Here is a 21370-nt window from a genome sequence, read left to right as displayed (position 1 = left end):
GGAGTACAGTGGCATGATCTTGGCTCACTGCAACCTCCACTTCCTGGGTTTAAGCAATTTTCCCACCTCAGGCTCCCAAATAGCTGAGATTACAAGCCTGCACCACCACACCCAGCTAATTTTTGTATCTTTAGTAGTGACGGGGTTTCACCATGTTGGCCAGGCTGGTCTCAAAATCCTGACTTCAAGTGATCCATCTGCCTCGGCCTCCCAACTGCTGGGATTACTGACACGAGCCACCGTTCCCAGCCTGTGTATACATTTCTTTTTTTTTTCTTCTGTCGTCCAGGCTGGAGTGCAGTGGCACAATCTCGGTTGACTGCAACCTCTGCCTCCTGGATTCAAGCCATCCTCCTGCCTCAACCTCCTGGGTAGCTGGGACTACAGGCTTTTGCCACCATGCCTGGCTAATTTTTGTATTTTTACTAGTGGTGGAGTTTCACCATGTTGTCTAGGCTGGTCTGGAACTCCTGACCTTAGGTGATCAGGCTGCCTTGGCCTCCCAAAGTGTTGGGATTACAGGCATGAGCCCCTGCGCCTCGCCGTATGTTTTTAAAGTTCTGACTGTCATTGGATTGCAAGATTCATGAAGGCAGGACCCTTCTTTCTTGATAACCAGAATACCGTCAGTGCTAGGCATAATCAGTACTCAATAAATGTTTATTGAATAGTTAATTATAAGAGTGATGTCAGGGCTTTGGGTGGAGAGTAACAGAGCTATCTTTATTTTTCACCTCTTAAGTCCTTAAGATCTCTTATATAATTCTTTTTTTTTTTTTTCTTTTTTCCATTCCCACTGTATTGTATCAATTCAGGTCCTCTCTGGACTATTGCAAGAATATTTTAATAGACTTCCTTGTGCTTACACTGGCATTTACCTTATACCGGTAATTTTCTAGTCCAGTCTCCACACCACAGCCATGATGATTTTTAAAAAAATTTTTTTGATTTTTTAATTATTAATAGTATTGTGCTAAAAATACATAACACAAAATTTACCGTCTTAACCATTTTTATGTGTGTAATTCAGTATTGTTACATATATTCACATTATTGTACAACCAATCCCCAGAACTTTTTCATCTTGCTAACTGAAACTCTATATCCATTAAATAGCAACTTCCAGTTTCCTCCTGCCCCCAGCCCCTGGCAGCAACCATTCTGCTTTCTATCTCTATTAATCGGACTGCTCTAGTGCATACAAGTGGAACCATATAGTATTTGTCTTTTTGTAACCGATTTTATTTTGCTTAACATAATGTCTTTAAGATTCCTCTGTGTTGTAGCATGTGTCGGAATTTTCTTTCTAAGACTGAAAAATATTCTGTTTTATGTGTATGTCACATTTTGTTGATTAATTCATCCATAAGTGGATACTTGGGTTGCTTCTCACCTCTTGGTTGTTGTGAATACTCCTGTGAACATGGATGTACAAATAGCTCTTCAGGACTCTGCTTTCAATTCTTTTGGGTATATACCCAGAATTGTAATTGCTGGATCATATAGTAATTATATTTTTAATTTTCTGAGGAACTACCAAGCTGTTTTCCATAGTAGCTATACCATTTTGCATTCCTACCAGCATTGCACAAGGATTCCAGTTTCTTTACCTCCTTACCAACACTTGTTATTTTCTGTTTATTTGATAGTAAAAGTTTTTTGATCCTAGTGAGTGTGAAGTGATATTTCATTGTGCTTTTAATTTGCATTTCCTTAATTATTAGCGATACTGAACATCTTTTCATGTGCTTATTGGCCATTTGTTTACCTTCTTTGGAGAAATGCCTATTCAAGTCTTTTGTTCATTTTATTTTTATTTTTGAGATGGAGTCTTGCTCTGTGGCCCTGGCTGGAGGGCAGTGGCGTGATCTCGGCTCACTGCAACCTCCGCCTCCCAGGTTCAAGCGATTCTCCTGTCTCAGCCTCCCAAATAGCTGGGACTACAGGCGTGTACCACCACGCCTGGCTAATTTTCGTTTTTTTTTTTTTTTACTAGAGGTGGAGTTTCCCTGTGTTAGCCAGGATGGTCTCCATCTCCTGACCTTGTGATCTGCCCACCTCAGCCTCCCAAAGTCCTAGGATTACAGGCATGAACCACCGCGCCCAGCCTTTGAGCCACCGCGCCCGGCCTTTCTGGCTAACTTTTTTGTATTTTAGTAGAGACGGGATTTCACCATGTTGGCCAGGATGGCCTCGATCTCCTGACCTCGTGATCTGCCCACCTTGGCCTTCGAAAGTGCTGGGATTGTAGGCGTGAGCCACTGCGGCTGGCCTTTTGCTCATGTTAAAATGAAGTTGTTTGTTTTTTTCTGTTGTTGAGCTGTAGAAATTAAAAAAAAAATGTAATCTATATATTAATCCCTCATATATATGATTTGCACAAATTTTCTCCTATTTCTTTGTAGATTGTCTTTTTACTGTATTGATTATTGCTTTTGATGTTCAGAACACCTTGGCAATATTTTAAAATCTCAGATTTTTGTTGTTGTTACTGTTGTTGTTGAGACAGAGTCTCAGTCACCTGGGCTGGAGTGCAGTGGCACGATCTCGGCTCATTGCAACCCTCACCTCCTGGTTCAAGCGATTCATGTGCCTCAGCCTCCCATGTAGTTGGAATTACAGGCATGTGCTACCACGCCTGGCTAATTTTTGTATTTTTAGTAGAGATGGGATTTCACCATGTTGGTCAGACTGGTCTCGAACTCCTGTCCTGAAGTGATCTGCCTACCTTGGCCTCCCAACGTACTGGGATTACAGTCGTGAGCCACCGTGCTTGGCCTAAAATCTCAGACTTTATGAAATTACTTTCTGTGACTCAGAGCTTAAACTTCTGTTTTTTGGAATTGTATACAACCTGGTTTGTAACTCTCTGGCTTTTATACATATACAGTTGGCCCTTTGAGAGGAATTGGCTCCAGGACTCTCCTGCTGATCCCCAAATCCAAGGATGCTGAAATCCCTTATATAAAATGACATAGTGCTGTATATATATAACACATACACCCTTGCTCTGTTTTCTGCCTAGCAATTCAAAGTCTAGTGAGGGAAAAATATTTGAAGTTCAGAAAGTGTCAAGATTTGTATTATTCTCTCCTAGATGTCCTTCATATTCATCTAGAGAACCTCTGTTTTTTGAAAGATACCAGAAATCTCTTTTCTAACCACCTACTTTTTTAGGCAGAATGGAATTGAGCACTGAACCCTGTGTATACTCCTGTTACAGCAACTGAAACATTTTCATTTGCCCATTTGTTTACCTGTCTTATTTTGCTTTTCTGGACTGACAGTTCTGTGTAAGCAGAGTCTTTGTTAGTAGTTCTTTTATCATTAATCTAACTGTGGTACCCAGTGTGTGGTATGTAATTAAATAATAAATGTTTGTTAAGTGAATGTTTAATTAGTGAGTAAATGAAGGTATTAGTTCATTCTCACACTGCTATGAAGAAATACACAAGACTGGATAATTTATAAAGGAAAGAGATTTAATTGACTCACAGTTTCACATTTCTGGGGAGGCCTCAGGATGCTTATGATCATGGCAGAAGGCAAAGGAGAAACAGGCACCTTCTTCACAGGTGGCAATACAGAGTGCGACATGCAAGCAGGAGAAATATCAAATGCTATAAAACCATCAGATCTTGTGAGACTCACTCACTCTCAGGAGAACAGCATGGGGGAACTGCTCCCATGATCCAAGTACCTCCACCTGGTCCTGGGAATGCAGGGATTATAATTCAAGATGAGATTTTGGGTGGGGACACAGCCGAACCATATCAATGAAGAAATGAATTAATGTTAAGTTAGTGTTATTAGGTCTCCATAGTTGCACTAGAATAGACTTTAATTCTGGTTGCCTGCACTGGTAATTGTACTTAAATGATTTCTGCGAGAAAATGGCACTCATTTTCAAGCTTCTTTTTGGCAGTCCTTACTCCCTTCCCCCAGCACCCAGCAACTTTGTGGCAGATCTTTGTTTTTGGGTAGAGGTTTTATTATGGGTTATAGTTGTATGTGACCTTAGCCTAGAAGGGTTGTTTCTGATTTGTAAGTCATCTGAAATCTCTGTAAGGATGTTCAGGTAGAAATGCTCATCAGATAGAAATGCTCATATTATTTTAGATATATTTGCCATCGTTGTTATTGGGGGTTGACTGCAGAGCCTGGGAAATAATCCTTTGGTTCATTTTCAGAATTAAGCCAAAACAAAAAATGGTGTATTTTCCTCTCTTCCATTAGGACTGTAGCTCTTGTTATGAATTCTGGTAATAAATTACTCCATTGAAGTCAAATAGTTTATGATGTTCCTTGGCAGGAAAATCTTGAAAATATTTTACTGTTACAGCAAATTTCACACTAAGCTGTATTTAAAGAAGTCATTAGTAAAAGTTCTGGAAAAAGAACAGTCACCATCAAGTGATACGCTACCAAAAGATGGATTGCTACTATTTTAGATGATTTAGCTGTGCCAATTATATGGGATTTTTATGAGTTATGCCATGCATGACTTCCAGTAAAACTTTGATTTTAAATGTAAACATTTATTTAAATGTTTAATTCACTCCTAATATAAATACTAAGTTGTGTGTTCTTGTAAATTTTTTTTAAATGTTAGAAATTGTCTATATATAGGCACATTCTGCATTGAAATAAATGAAATAATTTTCATCCTATCTTTTTGGTGACAGTATTTCTATTTGCTGAGTGATGAAAAAGTAATTAGTTATGAAATGAGGTATAAACTATGATAGATTCTTCTGTAAGTAGAACATTTCAAGTATTATCTTGGTTCTTGCAAGAATATTTAGCACTTATAGATGTTTTCATTGTGTTCAAATGTGGCCAGCTGCAAAGGGAGTAGTGACTCAGATTATTCAGTGTAGAAATAGTCCAGAATTTGACCTTTAAATTGTTTTGGAATTTGTGTTCGAATATTGATATCTCTGAAAGAGATATGTGCAGCATTTTCCACAATATACTAAACAATACAGTAATGTCTTTGTCTTGAAATAAACTGCAAATTCCCCAACTGTGTCTTGACAATCTAAAACAAAACTACCTTTATTTCTGTATTGTTGCAATCTTCAATCTGCTTTTAGTCTGGGATATAATAATTTGGTCTTAAAAGGTTTTCAGCTTTTGAAAATCTTCAGTTATTTCTTGCCTCTCACTTACCAGACTGGCCTGATGTGATAGCACCTGCTTTTCTTTGTGGACATAATCATTACTCTAAAATTTGAGAGTTAATTAAAAATTACAATCTTGTGTGATGAACAAGGTAGACAGTGGGCGATTTATTCATTTCTAAAACCTCTGTGTGTGTGTATGTCTGCCATATACCAGCTTTTTTGTGCATAGTGGATTCAGAGATGATAAATAGATGTAGTCTTTGAGAAGCTTATATTTTGCAGTTTGGTAAGGGGGTGGTGGTGGGGGAGATAGGTAAAAAATTACAATGTATTGTCATAAGTTCTGTGATTGAAGTAAGGAAGTGTCATAGAAATGCATAAGAGGGTCATTTAACCCAGAGTTTGAAATGTTGAGAAGTGCTTTGAGAGCTGGTCACAACTGAATTGAGATTTGAAGGATGAGTAGAAATTAGCCAGGTAAAGAGGAAAAGAAGCCTGGAAAAACGCTAAGATGACTTGACCAATATAGGAGGTAAGCCTTGGAATAAATAGTGACTGTCATTTATTGAGCTCTACCACGTGCCAAACTGTGTTAGGAGTTTGAAACCACGTACTTCACTGTAACCTGTGGGGCAGGTGCTATTATTCGTAGTTTGCAAATGAAGAAACTGAGTCATAACTTTGCTCAAATCATCACATGGTTAATTAGTGGCATTGCTAGTTTAAAAAACTAGCGTTTCTGGCTTTTTCTGCAGGCTGTTTCCTCCCAGCAAAGGACAGTTTCAAGATGGAGGAGATAAATAGTTACCATGCTGTTGAAAGTTCACATATATAGATTAAGTTCTGTAAAGTGTGCAGAGAGATTTATAGTGACTTGTTTGTTCATTTAGAATTATTTACTGAGAGCCTCTTATGTGCCAAGAACTGTGCTAAGAATCAGGAATAAAATGATAAATGCCAAAGCTGAGGTAGAGGGTGAAAGAAAGCGGGGACACTAAGTGAAGCCATAGTTTGAAAAAGCTGGATTGCAGAGGAAAAAGTAACGATTGAGCAATAAATTTTAGGGGCAGTCAGTAGTCTTTTAGTTTTTGTTTGTTTTTTTAATATGGGAAGTACTAATACTTTGTTTATATGTTGAAGAGAAAGAGCTATAGCAGGGTAAAGACTGAAGATATAAAAGAAAGAGCTGTTAGGTCACATGTTTAATTAAGTAGGTGGTAAGATGATTCTTAAATTTGTAATGGACATATAATTATAGTAGGATTAGCCTGCTCTTGAGTAATGAGACATGAATAAACAATGAAACCTCTGATTTAAATGATCACTGTAACCTCTTATGTCTGATTTATGCATTCCTCTTTACTGTCCCTCAATTATTCTGCCCGTACTGCTGTCTATCATAGCATTCATTATACTGAAGTAGAGTCATTGATATCTCCCTGTTAGACCATATGCTTCTTGTGTGGAAGGGATGAGAAGAGACCATGTCTGCTGCTACCTAACGACTGGTATAATCTCACTTCAGTAAATGCTTATCGAACCAATGAATCAGTGAATGACTTGGAGTTTCTTATTTTTACCATTTTTGAACAATTTTCTTTTTACCTTTGAAGGGTTAAAAGGTATATAGTTACCCTGTGAAAGTTTTGTTGTTTGTTAGAAATTAAGTACTTAACACTTTAAGGTTTGTCCCAGAATAGGTAAATAGAGAACTTTAAAAATTTTCGATGTTGAAAGGACCTTATTGATTATTTTTTAGGAAAATCTGTAATTATTATTTTATACATAGGTTACAGTATGCTTAAAATAATTTTGATATTAAAGTATGGTAAGCAGAAATTAATAAAATAGCCTTTATTAAATTCTTTCAGTTTGTGGTGGTTTGCTCTTTGTGAGATTTTTCTGTAGGCATAGTGAGACAGAAAAATAAAGCATTGTATTTTAGTAAGACATAACCAAATTTTAATGTAAAATATGGTTGTATTCTATTGTTTATTACCTTGGCATCAGTGTTTTAAAATTTATCAGCACTCATAATTGTTAGGGCATTTAAAAATGCCTGTTGCAGTGAATAATGATGATTTAGTCTATTCTTTCCCTTAAGTCTGTTAGATTCTGTTTGATTTTTATAATACAGAATTTTGAAATTTATGCCAAAGTTACATGTACTCTAAAATATCAGAGTACACTTAAAACAAATGGAGAATCTTTTAAGTTTTTCCAGATATTTTGATATAGACCTGTTTTTTTTTTTTTTTTTTTTTTTTTTTTTTTTTTTTTTGAGATGGAGTCTTACTCTGTTGCCCAGGCTGGAGTGCAGTGGTGCGATCTTGGCTCACTGCAACCTCCGCCTTCGGGGTTCAAGTAATTCTCCTGCCTCAGCTTCTTGACTAGCTGGGACTACAGGCATGTGCCACCATGCCCAGCTAATTTTTAGTAGAAACGGGGTTTCACTGTGTTGGTCAGGCTGGTCTCGAACTCCTGACCTCAGGTGATCTGCCCGCCTTGGCCTCCAAAGTGCTGGGATTACAGGCGTGAGTCACCGTGCCCAGCCTGATATTGACCTTTTCGCTCCTCTTGATAAGCTGTGATTTGAAGGAAAAGTACATTTCTAATTTTTCTTTATGAATTATACTATTAACAACTACTGATTTATTTTTACATTTGGATTAAATTAAAATTTCAATTTATATTGACAAGAGATAATTTTATAGAACCTAATGAGTTTCTTAGGTTTATCCTTTTAGGTATTTAAAATCAATTTATCATCAGAGACCCATTGTAGTGTATCTAAAAGTGTAGAAAAAAGATACCCTCACACTTTTTTGCTGTTTTTTTTTAAGCTTTGTGTTTAAAAGCCAGTGATACAATTTAAAAAAATTGTATTTCCTGTGAATGTGGTATGTAGTTCCCCACAAATATGTTATTTTACCGTTAATGTCATGGGGTTTTCTTGTTTCAGAATCCTGTTCACAAGATTCCTGACTCGCATGAGATAACGCTGAAGCATGGCACTAAAACAGTAAGTTTAAAAATCTAGTTTTTTCCCTCTCAAATTACAGGGCTGTCATGGAAAAGTGAACTGATAAGATACATTTGTATTAAGGCTAATTATACAATCAACTGATGACATAAAAGCTATAGACATTAAGGAAAAATAGATTACTTTTATGTTGAGTCAAAATAGCCATTTCCTTTTAGTTAAAGTAGAAACACTTATTGTCACTGTTATTGTTGGCTTTAAAAACCTCTTATTTTTTTAATATAGGAACATTGTAAGTGGAAGAAAGAAATGAAACTCAAACACAATTTTGGTTTTTATGGTGTGGGAAAATTTCTCACTACCCTTTGCTTTACTTCTGTATCAGTAAAAGGCATGAGTTTGTTCATTTTTCAGATGAATGTTAAGATAAGAAATGAACTTTAAGTAGTTACCATATGGCTCTAAGTATTCATTAATACTTAGTTTACAGTTTGCATGTTCATATTGTTTTATATATATATATATATATTTTTTTTTTTTTTTTTTTTTTTTTGAGTCAGTGTCTCGCTCTGTCGCCCGGGCTGGAGTGCAGTGGTGCGATCTCAGCTTACTGCAAGCTCCGCCTCCCAGGTTTACGCCATTCTCCTGCTTCAGCCTCCCGAGTAGCTAGGACTATAGGCGCCCGCCACCTCGCCTGGCTAACTTTTTGTATTTTTTAGTAGAGACGGGGTTTCACTGTGTTAGCCAGGATGGTCTCGATCTCCTGACCTTGTGATCCACCCGTCTCGGCCTCCCAAAGTGCCGAGATTATGGGCGTGAGCCAACGCGCCTGGCCTGGAGTCCTCAATAAATTTTTTAAGAGTGTAAAGAGTCTTGAAACTATGTGGGAATTGCTGCTATAAGAAATCATTTCCATCTAATTCTTAATATATTTTTTCTTAAATCGTGTTTTTTATATTTTTATTCTGAAATTATGATGGAATTCTACTTTTTGTGTTTTTAAATAAATGAGGAAAACATTGTAGACTGAGTAATTAAAAGGAAGCTTTTCTGTCATCTAGTCTGGAGAATTTTACAACTGAGAGATGGGTCATGAATTTCACAAGTTTGATTTAAATATTCCTTTTTTTTGTAAATCAGGTTTTATCTTGTAGAGAAACATAACTTAAAAAATACTGCAGTATGTTTTACACATTGAAAATCAATTAGAGTGTCTAATTATACTCTTGGGTTAACTATTTTTTTTTTTGGGCAATCCTGCCTTTGTCCTACATGCAAGTAAATTTATTTTTAAATAAATGTTGAATTAGAAGGTGACTTTTCTATCTGATCTTTTTTCTTTTAAGCGAGTTATTTTAAAAATGTCCATAAGGCCAATCTTATTTTTTTCCTATATACTTTACATTTTAGTCCTGCCTGTCCCCACCTTACAGGATTATTTAAAAGCAAATACCTGACTTCATATGATTTCATCTGTAAATATTTCAGTATGAATCTCTAAGAGATAATATTGGGCTGTCTCTGCCTCCCTCTTTCTGAATGTGCACACATACACTCTTTCCTACATAATACCATCTTTATTATATCTTTTTTTCAATAATTATTTAATCTAATATCTCATTAGTGTTCAAATTTCCCCAGTTTTCCTGTACATCTTTTTAGAGTCAGTTTGTTCAAATTGATCTCTTAATGATGTCTGATGTACTCTCAGGAGAGTTATCATTATGTTTATTTTTTATATCTCTAAATTTATAACTGTTTTTGTGCTCTTTTTCTCCTTGCCACTGAAGAAACATGTATATTCATTTAGTGAATATAGTTACTGTGGCATAATAGTCAACTGAACCCTTCCCAGTGAATGGGATGATAAAGTCTAAAGCTTTTTGAAGGAAGGAGGGGATAATACACATTAATTCTTTTAATTTAAATGTTAAAACTGAAAATTTGTCCTCATTATCAAGTTGGAGCAAGACACTTTTTTTTTTTTTTTGAGACAAAGTCTCTCTCTGTCACTCAGGCTGGAGTGCAGTGGTGCCATCTTGGCTCACTGCAGCCTCCACCTCCCAGGGGCAAGCGATTCTCCTGCCTCAGCCTCCCAAGTACCTGGGATTACCGGTGCCTGCCACAACAGCGGGTAATTTTTGTATTTTTAGTAGAGATGGGGTTTCGCCATGTTGGCCAGGCTGGTCTTGAACTCCTGACCTCAGGTAATCCGCCTACCTCGGCCTCCCAAAGTGCTGGGATTACAGGCGTGAGCCACTGTGCCCAGCCTCTGAGCTTTGTTTTCTATCTTTCTAATTACATCCTTCATATCCTTTTGGTAAATGATGAATCATGTATACAGTCAGCAGCAGAGATCCTGATACTTCAGTGAATGGCTGCATTGAAAGCCTCATTTTGTAACTTTGCTTTAGAATTTGTCATCTTTCTTCTTAGCTAGGAGAACAGTCAAGTTTGCAATTTATTCTGTTCTTCCTTGATAAAAAGGAATTTATCTCATATTTGTCAGACTGCAGGTTTGTTTTACATAAGGTTTTACAATTTTTAGTTCTCCTTTCTTTTAAACAAATATTTAGTAGAGTTTGTATTTTGTGCCAGGTCCAGTGCTGGGCACAGACAAGGTCTCTGTCCATATGATGCTTATACTCTTGAGGGCAGGACAGGTACAGAATACAGGAACCACAGATGAAGTTGTAATTTCATATTGTGTTGTAGTGAGATGAACACTGGTGGGGTTAGCCTTATTAGGAGAATAAATAACTTTTAAATTGCAACAGGAGGGAAGAAAGATAGCATAATGCACATAGAGGCAAGTGAATTTGTAGGTGGTGGTAGCAGAAGCCACTTCCTAGGTTTTTAAAACTACTATTCATTTATTTTTGATTTTGATTGTTTTTTGTTTTAAGACATTATTGTTCGGGCATAAAAAATGACTTTGTTTTCACTTGTATATTTTCTTTAACATCTTTGGAGTTCATGTCTAATTTTAACCATAGTAAGTTTACCTTATATTATGAAATCAGTGTTTGCAAGTGCTAATTGAAATGAACATAAGTTATTTTGTCAGTATCTGACTTATTTAATTATAATTATATTAATTACATTTCAAGTCTATTTATTAGGATAACTGATTTATAGAAGCGTCCTTTATATAAAACTTTGGCCAGGTGTCGTGGCTCACACCTCTTATCCCAGCACTTTGCGAGGCTGAGGTGGGCAGATCACCTGAGGTGTCAGGAGTTTGAGACCAGACTGGTCAACAAGCGAAACCCCATCTCTACTAAAAAATACAGAAATTAGCTGGGCGTGGTGGCGCGCACCTGTCATCCCGGCTACTTAGGAGGCTGAGGCAGGAGAATTGCTTGATCCCAGGAGACAGAAGCTGCAGTGAGCCGAGATTGCACCACTGCACTCCAGCCTGGATGACAGAGTGAGATTCTGTCTCAAAACAAAACAAAATAAAAAAAACCTTTGATTCTTTTACTGCGTCCAATGTATGGTAATCACATTAAATATTTCTAATGCAGTTCTTTTCTTCTGAGAGGGCAGTAGGTCTAGGGACTTTCTGCTTTGAGAGAAAGCTACATGTATCTCAGGAACAATGAGTTACACATTGGATATTGACGCGTAATTAGACCTAAGAAAGTTCACAGGGAAAGCAATTTTTTTTTTTTTTTGAGACAGGGTTTTGCTCTTGTTGCCCAGTTGGAGTGCAGTGCCGCGATCTCATGCGCCACCATGCCTAGCTAATTTTGTATTTTTAGTAGAGGTGGGGTTTCTCCATGTTGGTCAGGCTGATCTCGAACTCCCAACCTCAGGTGGTCTGCCTGCCTCAGCATCCCGAAGTGCTGGGATTACAGGGGTGAGCTACGGTGCCTGACCTGCAAATTTTTTTTTTTTTTTTTGAGACAGAGTCTTGCTCTGTCACCCATGGTGGAATGCAGTGGCACGATCTTGGCTTACTGCAACCTCTACCTCCCGAGTTCAGGTGATTTTTTTTGCATCAAGTTCTGGAATAGTAGCTGGAACTACAGGTATATGCCTCCACACCCGGTTAATTTTTGTATTTTTAGTAAAGATGGGGTTTCTCTATGTTGGCCAGGCTAGTCTTAAACTCCTGACCTCAAGTGATCTCCCTGCCTTGGCCTCCCAAAGTGCTGGGATTACAGGCATGAGCCACCATGCCCGGCGGAAAGCAAATATTTTATGGAACCAATATAAGTACTATTATAATGTGATTAGTCACTTAAACATTCAGCTTTAAAAATAATTGTTTAAGGTGAATATACCGAGCCATTTGACCATAGGGAACAGATAATTCTGCTTTGTTCTACTTTGTTAAATAGATTCCTTAAAGCTCCCTTGGTGTTACTCATTTTGGTAATTTAAGATTCATATGGTCTTCATTCAGTTATGGTTAAACTATCTTAAAAGTTTCCCTTAGATTGTATATTGAAAATGCTGAATTATTGTAATTATTTGTAAGATTTCTACTTGTACACTAAGGCAACTTAGTTTATCTTATGGAATTGCAGTGATAGCTATTCTGAGTACATGGTTGATGATTTGGGACAAAATTGTCAAATAAAGTGTTTTTCTTTATTGCAAAAGAATTAATACAGTAACAAACTCTAATAATATAGAAGGCACCATCCATTCCCACTTTTCAGAAGTAACAATAGTTGGTGGTTTGTGCTTTCAAGGCCTGTAACATAGAGGGTGGGATTAAAGAACAGAAATGGGGGTTATAAATGACCATATGTCATTTTGCTCCAGTAATTTTGTTTTATTTTTTTAAAACCAGGTGTCTGCTTTGGGTCTGGATCCCTCAGGTGCCCGTTTGGTGACAGGAGGATATGACTATGATGTTAAGTTTTGGGATTTTGCTGGAATGGATGCTTCTTTTAAGGCATTTCGATCCCTTCAGCCCTGTGAGTGGTATGTATTCGCTTACTTAATATCTTCGTATTTACTTAATATCTTCACATTGGAAGACAGTGCTTTTGGCTTTGGAATCCCATCTACAATGACTTGTATCAAAATATACTGCCTTCATAATTTAAATGAAGTAAAATGAGCCTCACATTTCTTTTGTTTCATAAACCAATGTTTGAGGTTGGGTGCGGTGGCTCACGCTTATAATTCCAGAACTTTAGAAAGCTGAGGCAGGCGGATCACCTGAAGCCTGGATTTCAAGACCAGAACAGACAACATGGCAAAACCCTGTCTCTACTAAAATTACAAAAATTAGCTGGGCGTGGTGGTGCATGCCTGTAATGTAGCTACTCGGGAGGCTGAGGCAGGAGAATTGCTTTAGCCTGTGAGGTGGAAGTTGCAGTGAGCTGAGATTGCGCCACTGCACTCCAGCCCAGCCACAGAGAGAGACTCTGTCTCAAAAAAACTACAAAAGATTAGGCGTGGTATCTCACGCCTGTAATCCCAGCACTTTGGGAGGCCAAGGTGGGCGGATCACCTGAGGTCAGGAGTTTTGAGACCAGCCTGTCCAACATGGTGAAACCCCATCTCTACTAAAAATATAAAAACTAGCCAGACGGTGGCTCATGCCTGTAATCCCAGCTACTTGGGAGGCTGAGGCAGGAGAATCGCTTGAACCCAGGAGGTGGAGGCTGCAGTGACCCAAGATTGCGCCACTGCACTCCATCCTGGGTGACAGAGCAAGACTCCATCTCAAAACAAAAAAATTAAAAAAACAAAAAAATACTTTGTTTTAAAACATTCCAATTAATCCTGAGAAATGAGAAGTTAACATAAGCCATTATCCAGGTGCCAATCCATTTTGTACTGTTTAGGTATGGTCAGCGAGCATTTTGTTAGAGAGGGCCTTCCGTGTTGCTACAATGAGTCAGTCTTTCCTTTTTTTTTTTTTCTTTTTTTGAGACGGGGTCTGGCTCTGTTGCCCAGGCTGGAGTGCAGTGGCGAGATCTTGGCTCATTGCAACCTCTGCCTCCTGGGCTCAAGACATCCTCCTACCTCAGCCTCCCAAATAGCTGGAACTGTTGGTGTGTACCACCATGACTGGCTAAGTTTTGTTTTTTTTTGGTAGAGGTGGGGTTTCACCGTGTAGTCCAGGGTGGTCTCAAACTCCTGATCTCAAGTAATCCACCTGTCTCGTCTTCCCACAGTGCTGGGATTACAGACATGAGCCACCGTGCCTGGCCTGGCCCATACGCCACTCTCTTTTCTGTTTTTGACTGTATCTGATCTTTTGGCATATTGTTTTCTTATGGTATCATTTAACTCAGCGGTCTCCAACCTTTTTTGCACCAGTGCCTGGTTTTGCGGAAGACAATTTTTCCATGGACTGGGGGTAACATGGAGGTCGGGGTGGTGGCGTGGTTTCCGGATGAAACTGGTCTACCTCAGATCATCAGGCATTATATTCTAATAAGGATTGTGCAACCTAGAAATCCCTCGCATGCGCAGTTCACAGTAGGGTTCACACTCCTGTGAGAATCGAATGCCATTGTTTATCTGACAAGAGCTGGAGCTCAGGTGGTAATGCTCGCTCACCACCCCCAACACCTGCTGTGCACCTGGTTCCTAATAGGCCACGGACTGATACCAGTCCATGGTCTGGGCTTTGGGGACTCCTGATTTAACTTGTTTCTTTATCTCCTCTCCAGTATTTCCTATGGAATATCAAAGGCTTTATCATAATTATATTGTATCACTTCAGATGGCATGTATTGTCTAGTTGTTTCACTGTTAGTGACTAGAAATTAAGGTAGATCCCTGGATTAAGGTAGTGACATCTGATTCCTTCATTGTAAAGTTAATATTTTATACTTGAGATAGACAAGAGCTTTGTGGAGAGATGGATTGGTACTATGTAACTATCCAGATACTCATCATTCTTTCACTTAATGAGCTTAGTGTCCATTGATGACTTCTTCCTGAATCAGTTATGTCATTGAGGGCTACAAATTGGTGATTTTCTTATTCTGTTATTTCATCTGCATTTATTTCCTGGCATCTTCTTAAAGAAAAACTTTTCCTCATTTTCTGGTGTTATTTGGTTACCCTGAAATACAGTTACTACTGAAGAGGCAGGATAAAAGCTTAGTTATTTTTCTTTAATGGCCCATTTTAAGCTTAAGGGCTGGTGGTGATAAATGAGTTGTTTCTGTTGTTGGTGATGATTTCTGTTTCTTTTTTGAGTATCAGTATTTATGATTTTTAAGTTTTCATGTTTCAGTCAATTGCAGTCATTATTCTTTTTGATGTTTAAATTGTCCTAGATTTGTCTAGTAGGAGTCCTTGATTGCTGTATAATTTTGACATGACCTTATTAGTCTTTAAAACTTACTTGGTTTCTGGCACAATATGATGTAGGCTTCCTGTTACATTCATTTCCAAGTCCTGGAATCAGTATTTCCCCAAGTAGCCCTCCTTTCTTTTTGTAGGAATTATATTTAGAGACCAAATCTGGTTGCTAGGCATGCTCATTAATGTTGGGATGTCATTGCTTGTGACCTTTTGATGCAAACAGATAGAAAATACAGATGCATGTGTATTCATGCATATGTGTGTCTATGTTTAAATTACAAGGTCACATTGATATTTCTGTTTCAATTTCAAAATATTAGTAAACTTTTAAATTTCAGAACGCTTTAAAATTTATAGATAAGCTACAAAGATAGTACAGAGTTTATGCATACACTTCATACAGTTTTATGATTAACATTTTATCTTACCATGGTCCAATTGTCACAGTTAAGAAACTAACATTAGTTACTATTAATTAATCTCCAAACTTTATTTGGATTTCACTCTTTTTTTCACTAATGATTCCGAGATACCACATTACCTTTGGTCCTTATATTTGTTCAGTCCCTGACAGTTTCTCAGTCTTTCATTGTTTTTCATGACCGTGACAGTTTTGAGGGGTATTGATCAGGTATTTTGTAGAATGTCTCTCAGTTTGCTTTTGTCTGATGCTTTTCTCATGGTTAGATTGAGATTATGAGTCTTTGGGAAGAATATCATAGAGGTGAAGTGACTTTCTTGTTACATCATATCGGGGTACTTCTATTATGTTTTTTTAGGTTCTTCATGGTAAAGTTACTTTTTCCTTTCCTTTCCATATACTGTTCTTTGGCTGCAAGCCACTGAGTACTGCTCCAACTAGAGGCAGTGGAAAAATTCAGCTCCACTTCCTGGAGTGAGTGGTATTTAAAGAAACTTTTTGGTGTTCTTGTGTATTTGTTTTGTTGCTCAGCTTGTTTAAACTGTGGTGATTGGGAGCTCTTTTAGGTTGGTCTTGTGTCCCTTTGACATGCCTCCTTTCTTTTGTTTTTGGAAATACTTCCTTTAAGTTTTGATACTACAAGATGCTCCAGGCCGGGCGCGGTGGCTCACGCCTGTAATCCCAGCACTTTGGGAGGCCGAGGTGGGCGGATCACCTGAGGTCAGGAGTTCAAGACCAGCCCGGCCAACATGGTGAAACCCCGTCTCTACTAAAAATACAAAATTTAGCTGGGCATGTTGGTGGGCACCTGTAATCCCAGCTACTTGGGAGGCTGAGACAGGAGAATCACTTGAACCTGGAAGGTGGAGGTTGCAGTGAGTTGAGATCGCGCCATTGCACTCTAGCCTGGGCAACAAGAGTGAAATTCTGTCTCAAAAAAATAAAAAAAAAATAAAAAAAAAATAAAAATAAAAATGCTGCAGGCTATAGATGCTTGTATTTTCCCTGCCCCAGTTCTAGAATCAGTTCTTTTCCCCAGAAGTATATTAGCAAGTAAGATCTAGGTTCATTCTTTATTATTATTATTATTTTTACTATACTTTTAAGTTCTGGGATACATGTACAGAATGTGCAGGTTTGTTACATAGGTATACACGTGCCATGGTGGTTTGCTCTACCCATCAACCCATCATCTACATAGGTATTTCTCCTAATGCTATCCCTCCCCCAGCCCCCCACCCCCTGAAAGGCCCTGGTGTGTAATGTTCCCTTCTCTGTGTCCATGTGTTCCCATTGTTCAACTCCCATTTGTGAGTGGGAACATGTGTTTGGTTTTCTGTTCTTGCGAAAGTTTGCTGAGAATGATGGTTTCCAGCTGCATCCATGTCCCTGCAAAGGACATGAACTCATCTTTTTTTATGGATGCATAGTATTCCATGGTTTATATGTGCCACATTTTCTTTATCCAGTCTATCATTGATGGGCATTTGGGTTGGTTCCAAGTCTTTGCTATTGTGAATAGTACTGCAATAAACATATGTGTGCTTGTGTCTTTATAGTAGAATGATTTGTAATCCTTTGGGTATATACCCAGTAATGGGATTGCTGAGTCAAATGGTATTTCTGACTCTAGAAGATCTAGGTTCTTAATATGCTCATTGCTCCTGGGATGTCACTGCTCTTAGGCTGACTCAGCTGACACAGCTAGGAAATATATGCATATATATTATACTAACCTATGTATATAGTATGTTTCTAACTGTTTTTGCATCTCTCTACATCCATGTTAACCTGAACATGAGTTCATACTGATGTTTCTAATTCTAATCTAGTACTATATTGATTTATTCTAACCTTCCTGCTTTTCTGTATCATGACTTTCCAATGGTGAGACACCTAGCTTCCACTATCCATTTACTTACTTATTCAGCCTCAGTATACATGTAAAGCAATTTAAGAATTGTTAATTGTACCTGTGTTCCAATTTAAATTTAGCATTACAGAATTTTTCTTTTTTTTTTTTGAGACAGAGTCTTGGTCTGTCACCCAGGCTGGAGTGCAGTGGTGTGATCTCGGCTCACTGTAAGCTCCACCTCCCTGGTTCGTGCCATTCTCCTGCCTCGGCCTCCTGCGTAGCTGGGACTACAGGCGCCCGCCACCACGCCCGGCTAATTTTTTTTGTATTTAACAGGGACGGGTTTTCACCATGTTAGCCAGGATGGTCTCGATCTCCTGACCTTGTGATCCGCCTGCCTCGGCCTCCCAAAGTAATGGAATTACAGGCGTGAGCCACCGCACCTGGCCCAGCGTTTTTCTTAATGTCTTTTATTTTGATATTCAAATTAAAAATAGAACTCATTTATTAAAAAAACACTTATTGCTCAAGGGGTTGGCAAAGTTTTTTTTTTTATAAAGGGCCAGGTAACATTTTAGGCTTTACAGGTCACAAATGGTCTTTGTTAAATTTATCTGTATGTGTATATATGTGTGTGTACACGTGTGTGTGTGTGTGTGTGTGTGTCTGTGTCTGTGTGTTAGTGTGAGTGTATACTTGTTCTTTTTCTTTTTGTTTTTTGAGACAGAGTTTCGCTCTTGTTGCCCAGGCTGGAGTGCAATGGCGTGATCTTGGCTCACCGCAACCTCCACCTCCCAGATTCAAGTGATTCTCCTGTCTCAGCCTCCTGAGTAGCTGGGATTACAGACATGCACCACCACGCCTGGCTAATTTTGTATTTTTAGTAGAGTCGGAATTTCTCCATGTTGGTCAGGCTGGTCTTGAACTCCCGACCTCAGGTGATCTGCCCGTCTTGGCCTCCCAAAGTGCTGGGATTACAGATGTGAGCCATTGCCCCGGCCTACTTTTTTCAAGAAAAGACAGTAAAGTCTGATTTGATGCCTTTGATCTTTGGTTAAGAAAGAAAATAAAATCATTTTCTAGCTGTAATTTCTGTTTGATTGAGTGTTCCAAGGGTCATTACTTGATGATTCCAGTCGTTTAAGAGTGCTGTCCAATATAACTTTCAGTGGTAATGGAGATATTATATATCTGTATCATCTAATATGGTAGTCACTTGTCACATGGGGTTACTGAATACTTGAAATGTGTTTACTAATTCTAAGGAACTGAAATTTCTTAAAACTGAATTTTAATTAAAGTGTAAATATCTACACGTGGCTAGGTAGTTGCTGTATTGGATAGTGCATATCTTGAGCCTGCCTTTAAGTGGCCAAATCTAGCACACACAAACTACTATGGTAGGTAACAAGGTCTAGACATAAAAATATGTGGCTTAAGTTCAAAAACAGGAATGCTACTACCAAAAACTCACTAGAGTTTAAAATAGATTTTTAAATGAAGAAAAAAATGAGGCTGGGCGCGGTGGCTCATGGCTACAATCCCCACACTTTGGGAGGCCGAGGTGGGTGGGTCACGAGGTGAAGAGATCAAGACCATCCTGGCCAACATGGTGAAACTCCATCTCTACTAAAAATACAGAAATTAGCTGGGCGTGGTGGCATGCGTCTGTTGTCCCAGCTACTTAGGAGGCTGAGGCAGGAGAATTGCTTGAACCCGCAAGGCAGAGGTTGCAGTGAGCTGAAATGGCACCACTGCACTCCAGCCTGGCAACAGAGTGAGACACTATCTCAACAACAACAACAACAACAAAAAAAAAAAAAAGAAAAAAAAAGTGAAACATAAGTATTTGTATATTTATTTTCCCCTTCAATTTTATTCTCCTTATTTTGTTGGATCGTTGTTCTAGTTTCTGATTGTAACACCCAATGTGTATGTTAATGATCGCTGCTTGTGTTTTGCCAATTGCAAATTTGGTGAATGTACAGTAAATTCTCATTCAGTCGATAACTGAATATGGGAGAGTCAGACTCTCGTATGCCATTAGAAGCCTTTCTTTATTTTAACACTGATTTTTATTTTTATTTATTTATTTTTTTGAGATGAAGTCTCTCTCATGTTGCCCAAGCTGGAGTGCAATGGCACAATCTTGACTCACTGCAACCTCCACCTTCCAGGTTAAAGCGATTCTCCTGTCTCACCCTCCTGAGGAACTGGGATTACAGGCACATGCCACCATGCCCGACTAATTTTTTGTATTTTTAGTAGAGACGGAGTTTCACCATGTTGGCCAGGCTGGTCTTGAACTCCTGACCTCAGGTGATCTGCCTGCCTTGGCCTCCCAAAATGCTGGGATTACAGCGTGAGCCACCATGCCCTGGCCCGACATTGATCTGTTAACCTTTTAAATTATATTTTTCACCCAAGTGAGAATCCACACATGCCTATAACTCAGCTAAATTCCCCCACATCTTTTTGTCACTGATCTGTATTATTCCTATATTACCCACAAAGATTACTTTCTCTGGTCCCATTTACTGAAAATTAGTACTGTATTTTCTCTAAACTAGTCTGCTAGTCAGTTCCCTTTCACTTTCTCTGTTGCCTCAGATTTTCAGTAGTAGATTCATAATATGAGTAGGTTCAAAAATCAGAATCTTTGAGATCACAGACCCCTTGGATATACCTTCTATGCAAAAAAAGATATAGATAGAATAAAAGTTTTCATACAATATTAAGAGTTTTTGGATCACTTAGGTAGCCCAAGTTAAGAATTTCTTACCTTCCACTCTTTTAAAAAATAGCTAGGTACTCTGTGTTCTCATGCTTCCATCTCTCTTAGGCAGATACTTAGGTTTGTAATTGCTAGGTCATATGGCAAATTTATGATTAACATATTAATAAACCTACAAACTCTTTTCCAAAATGGCTGTACCATTTTACATTCCCACTAGCAATATATAAAGGTTCCAGTTTTTCTACATTCTTGTCAACATTTGTTACTTTCTTTTTGATGATAGTTGTTTCTATGCATGTGAAGTGATTAGTATTTACTGTTAAATTTTTTTTTTTTTTGAGATGGAGTTTCACTCTTGGTTCCCAGGCTAGAGTCCTGTGGTGCAATCTTGGCTCACTGCAACCTCCACCTTCCTGTTTCAAGCAATTCTCCTGCCTCAACCTCCCGAGTAGCTGGGCTTGCAGGCACCTGCCACCATGTCCAGTTAATTTTTGTATTTTTAGTAGAGATGGGGTTTCACCATGTTGGTCAGGCTGCTCTTGAACTCCTGACCTCGTGATCCGCCTGCCTTGGCCTCCCAAAGTACTGGGATTACAGGTGTGAGCCACTGCACCCAGCCAAATTCGAATTTATTTTTTATTTTTCAGTTTTAGATATTTATGTAGCTTGGTAAGCACAAGGAGTCTACTTATATACTCATACTTAAGTAACGTTATAATAAAAATAATTTATATCATCGCAAAGTGATCTCTAAACATATTTTCCCATAAAAGGAAGGTGTTTATTACTTGAATTTGTGAAACACTGAGCTAAGGCATCAAGAAAAGATTAAATTTTAAGACAATCTTTAAAATATATTAAATGAAGAAAGCATACTATAGGATAGTATATAGTTTAATAAAAACTTGGAAAAAATAGCATATAGTACTTGCTTATATACACATAAAATATTTTTGGAGGT

At 38.2% G+C, this 21370-nt stretch overlaps 1 protein-coding gene across 2 annotated transcripts in view; it reads left to right on the top strand.

Moving 5' to 3' along the window:
• WDR70 (WD repeat domain 70) overlaps nt 1-21370 on the top strand; it is a 361196-nt gene that overhangs the window by 48217 nt on the left and 291609 nt on the right. For both annotated transcript variants that reach the window (XM_007961416.3, XM_007961419.3), the window contains exons 6-7: nt 8089-8148; nt 12914-13047. In XM_007961416.3, coding sequence (XP_007959607.1) covers nt 8089-8148; nt 12914-13047 — 194 coding nt within the window. The remainder of the gene's footprint in view (nt 1-8088; nt 8149-12913; nt 13048-21370) is intronic.

The sequence above is a fragment of the Chlorocebus sabaeus genome, chromosome 4 (assembly GCF_047675955.1).
Source record: "Chlorocebus sabaeus isolate Y175 chromosome 4, mChlSab1.0.hap1, whole genome shotgun sequence".
Taxonomy (NCBI): Eukaryota; Metazoa; Chordata; class Mammalia; order Primates; family Cercopithecidae; genus Chlorocebus; species Chlorocebus sabaeus.
This window is presented reverse-complemented; position numbering and strand designations above follow the sequence as displayed.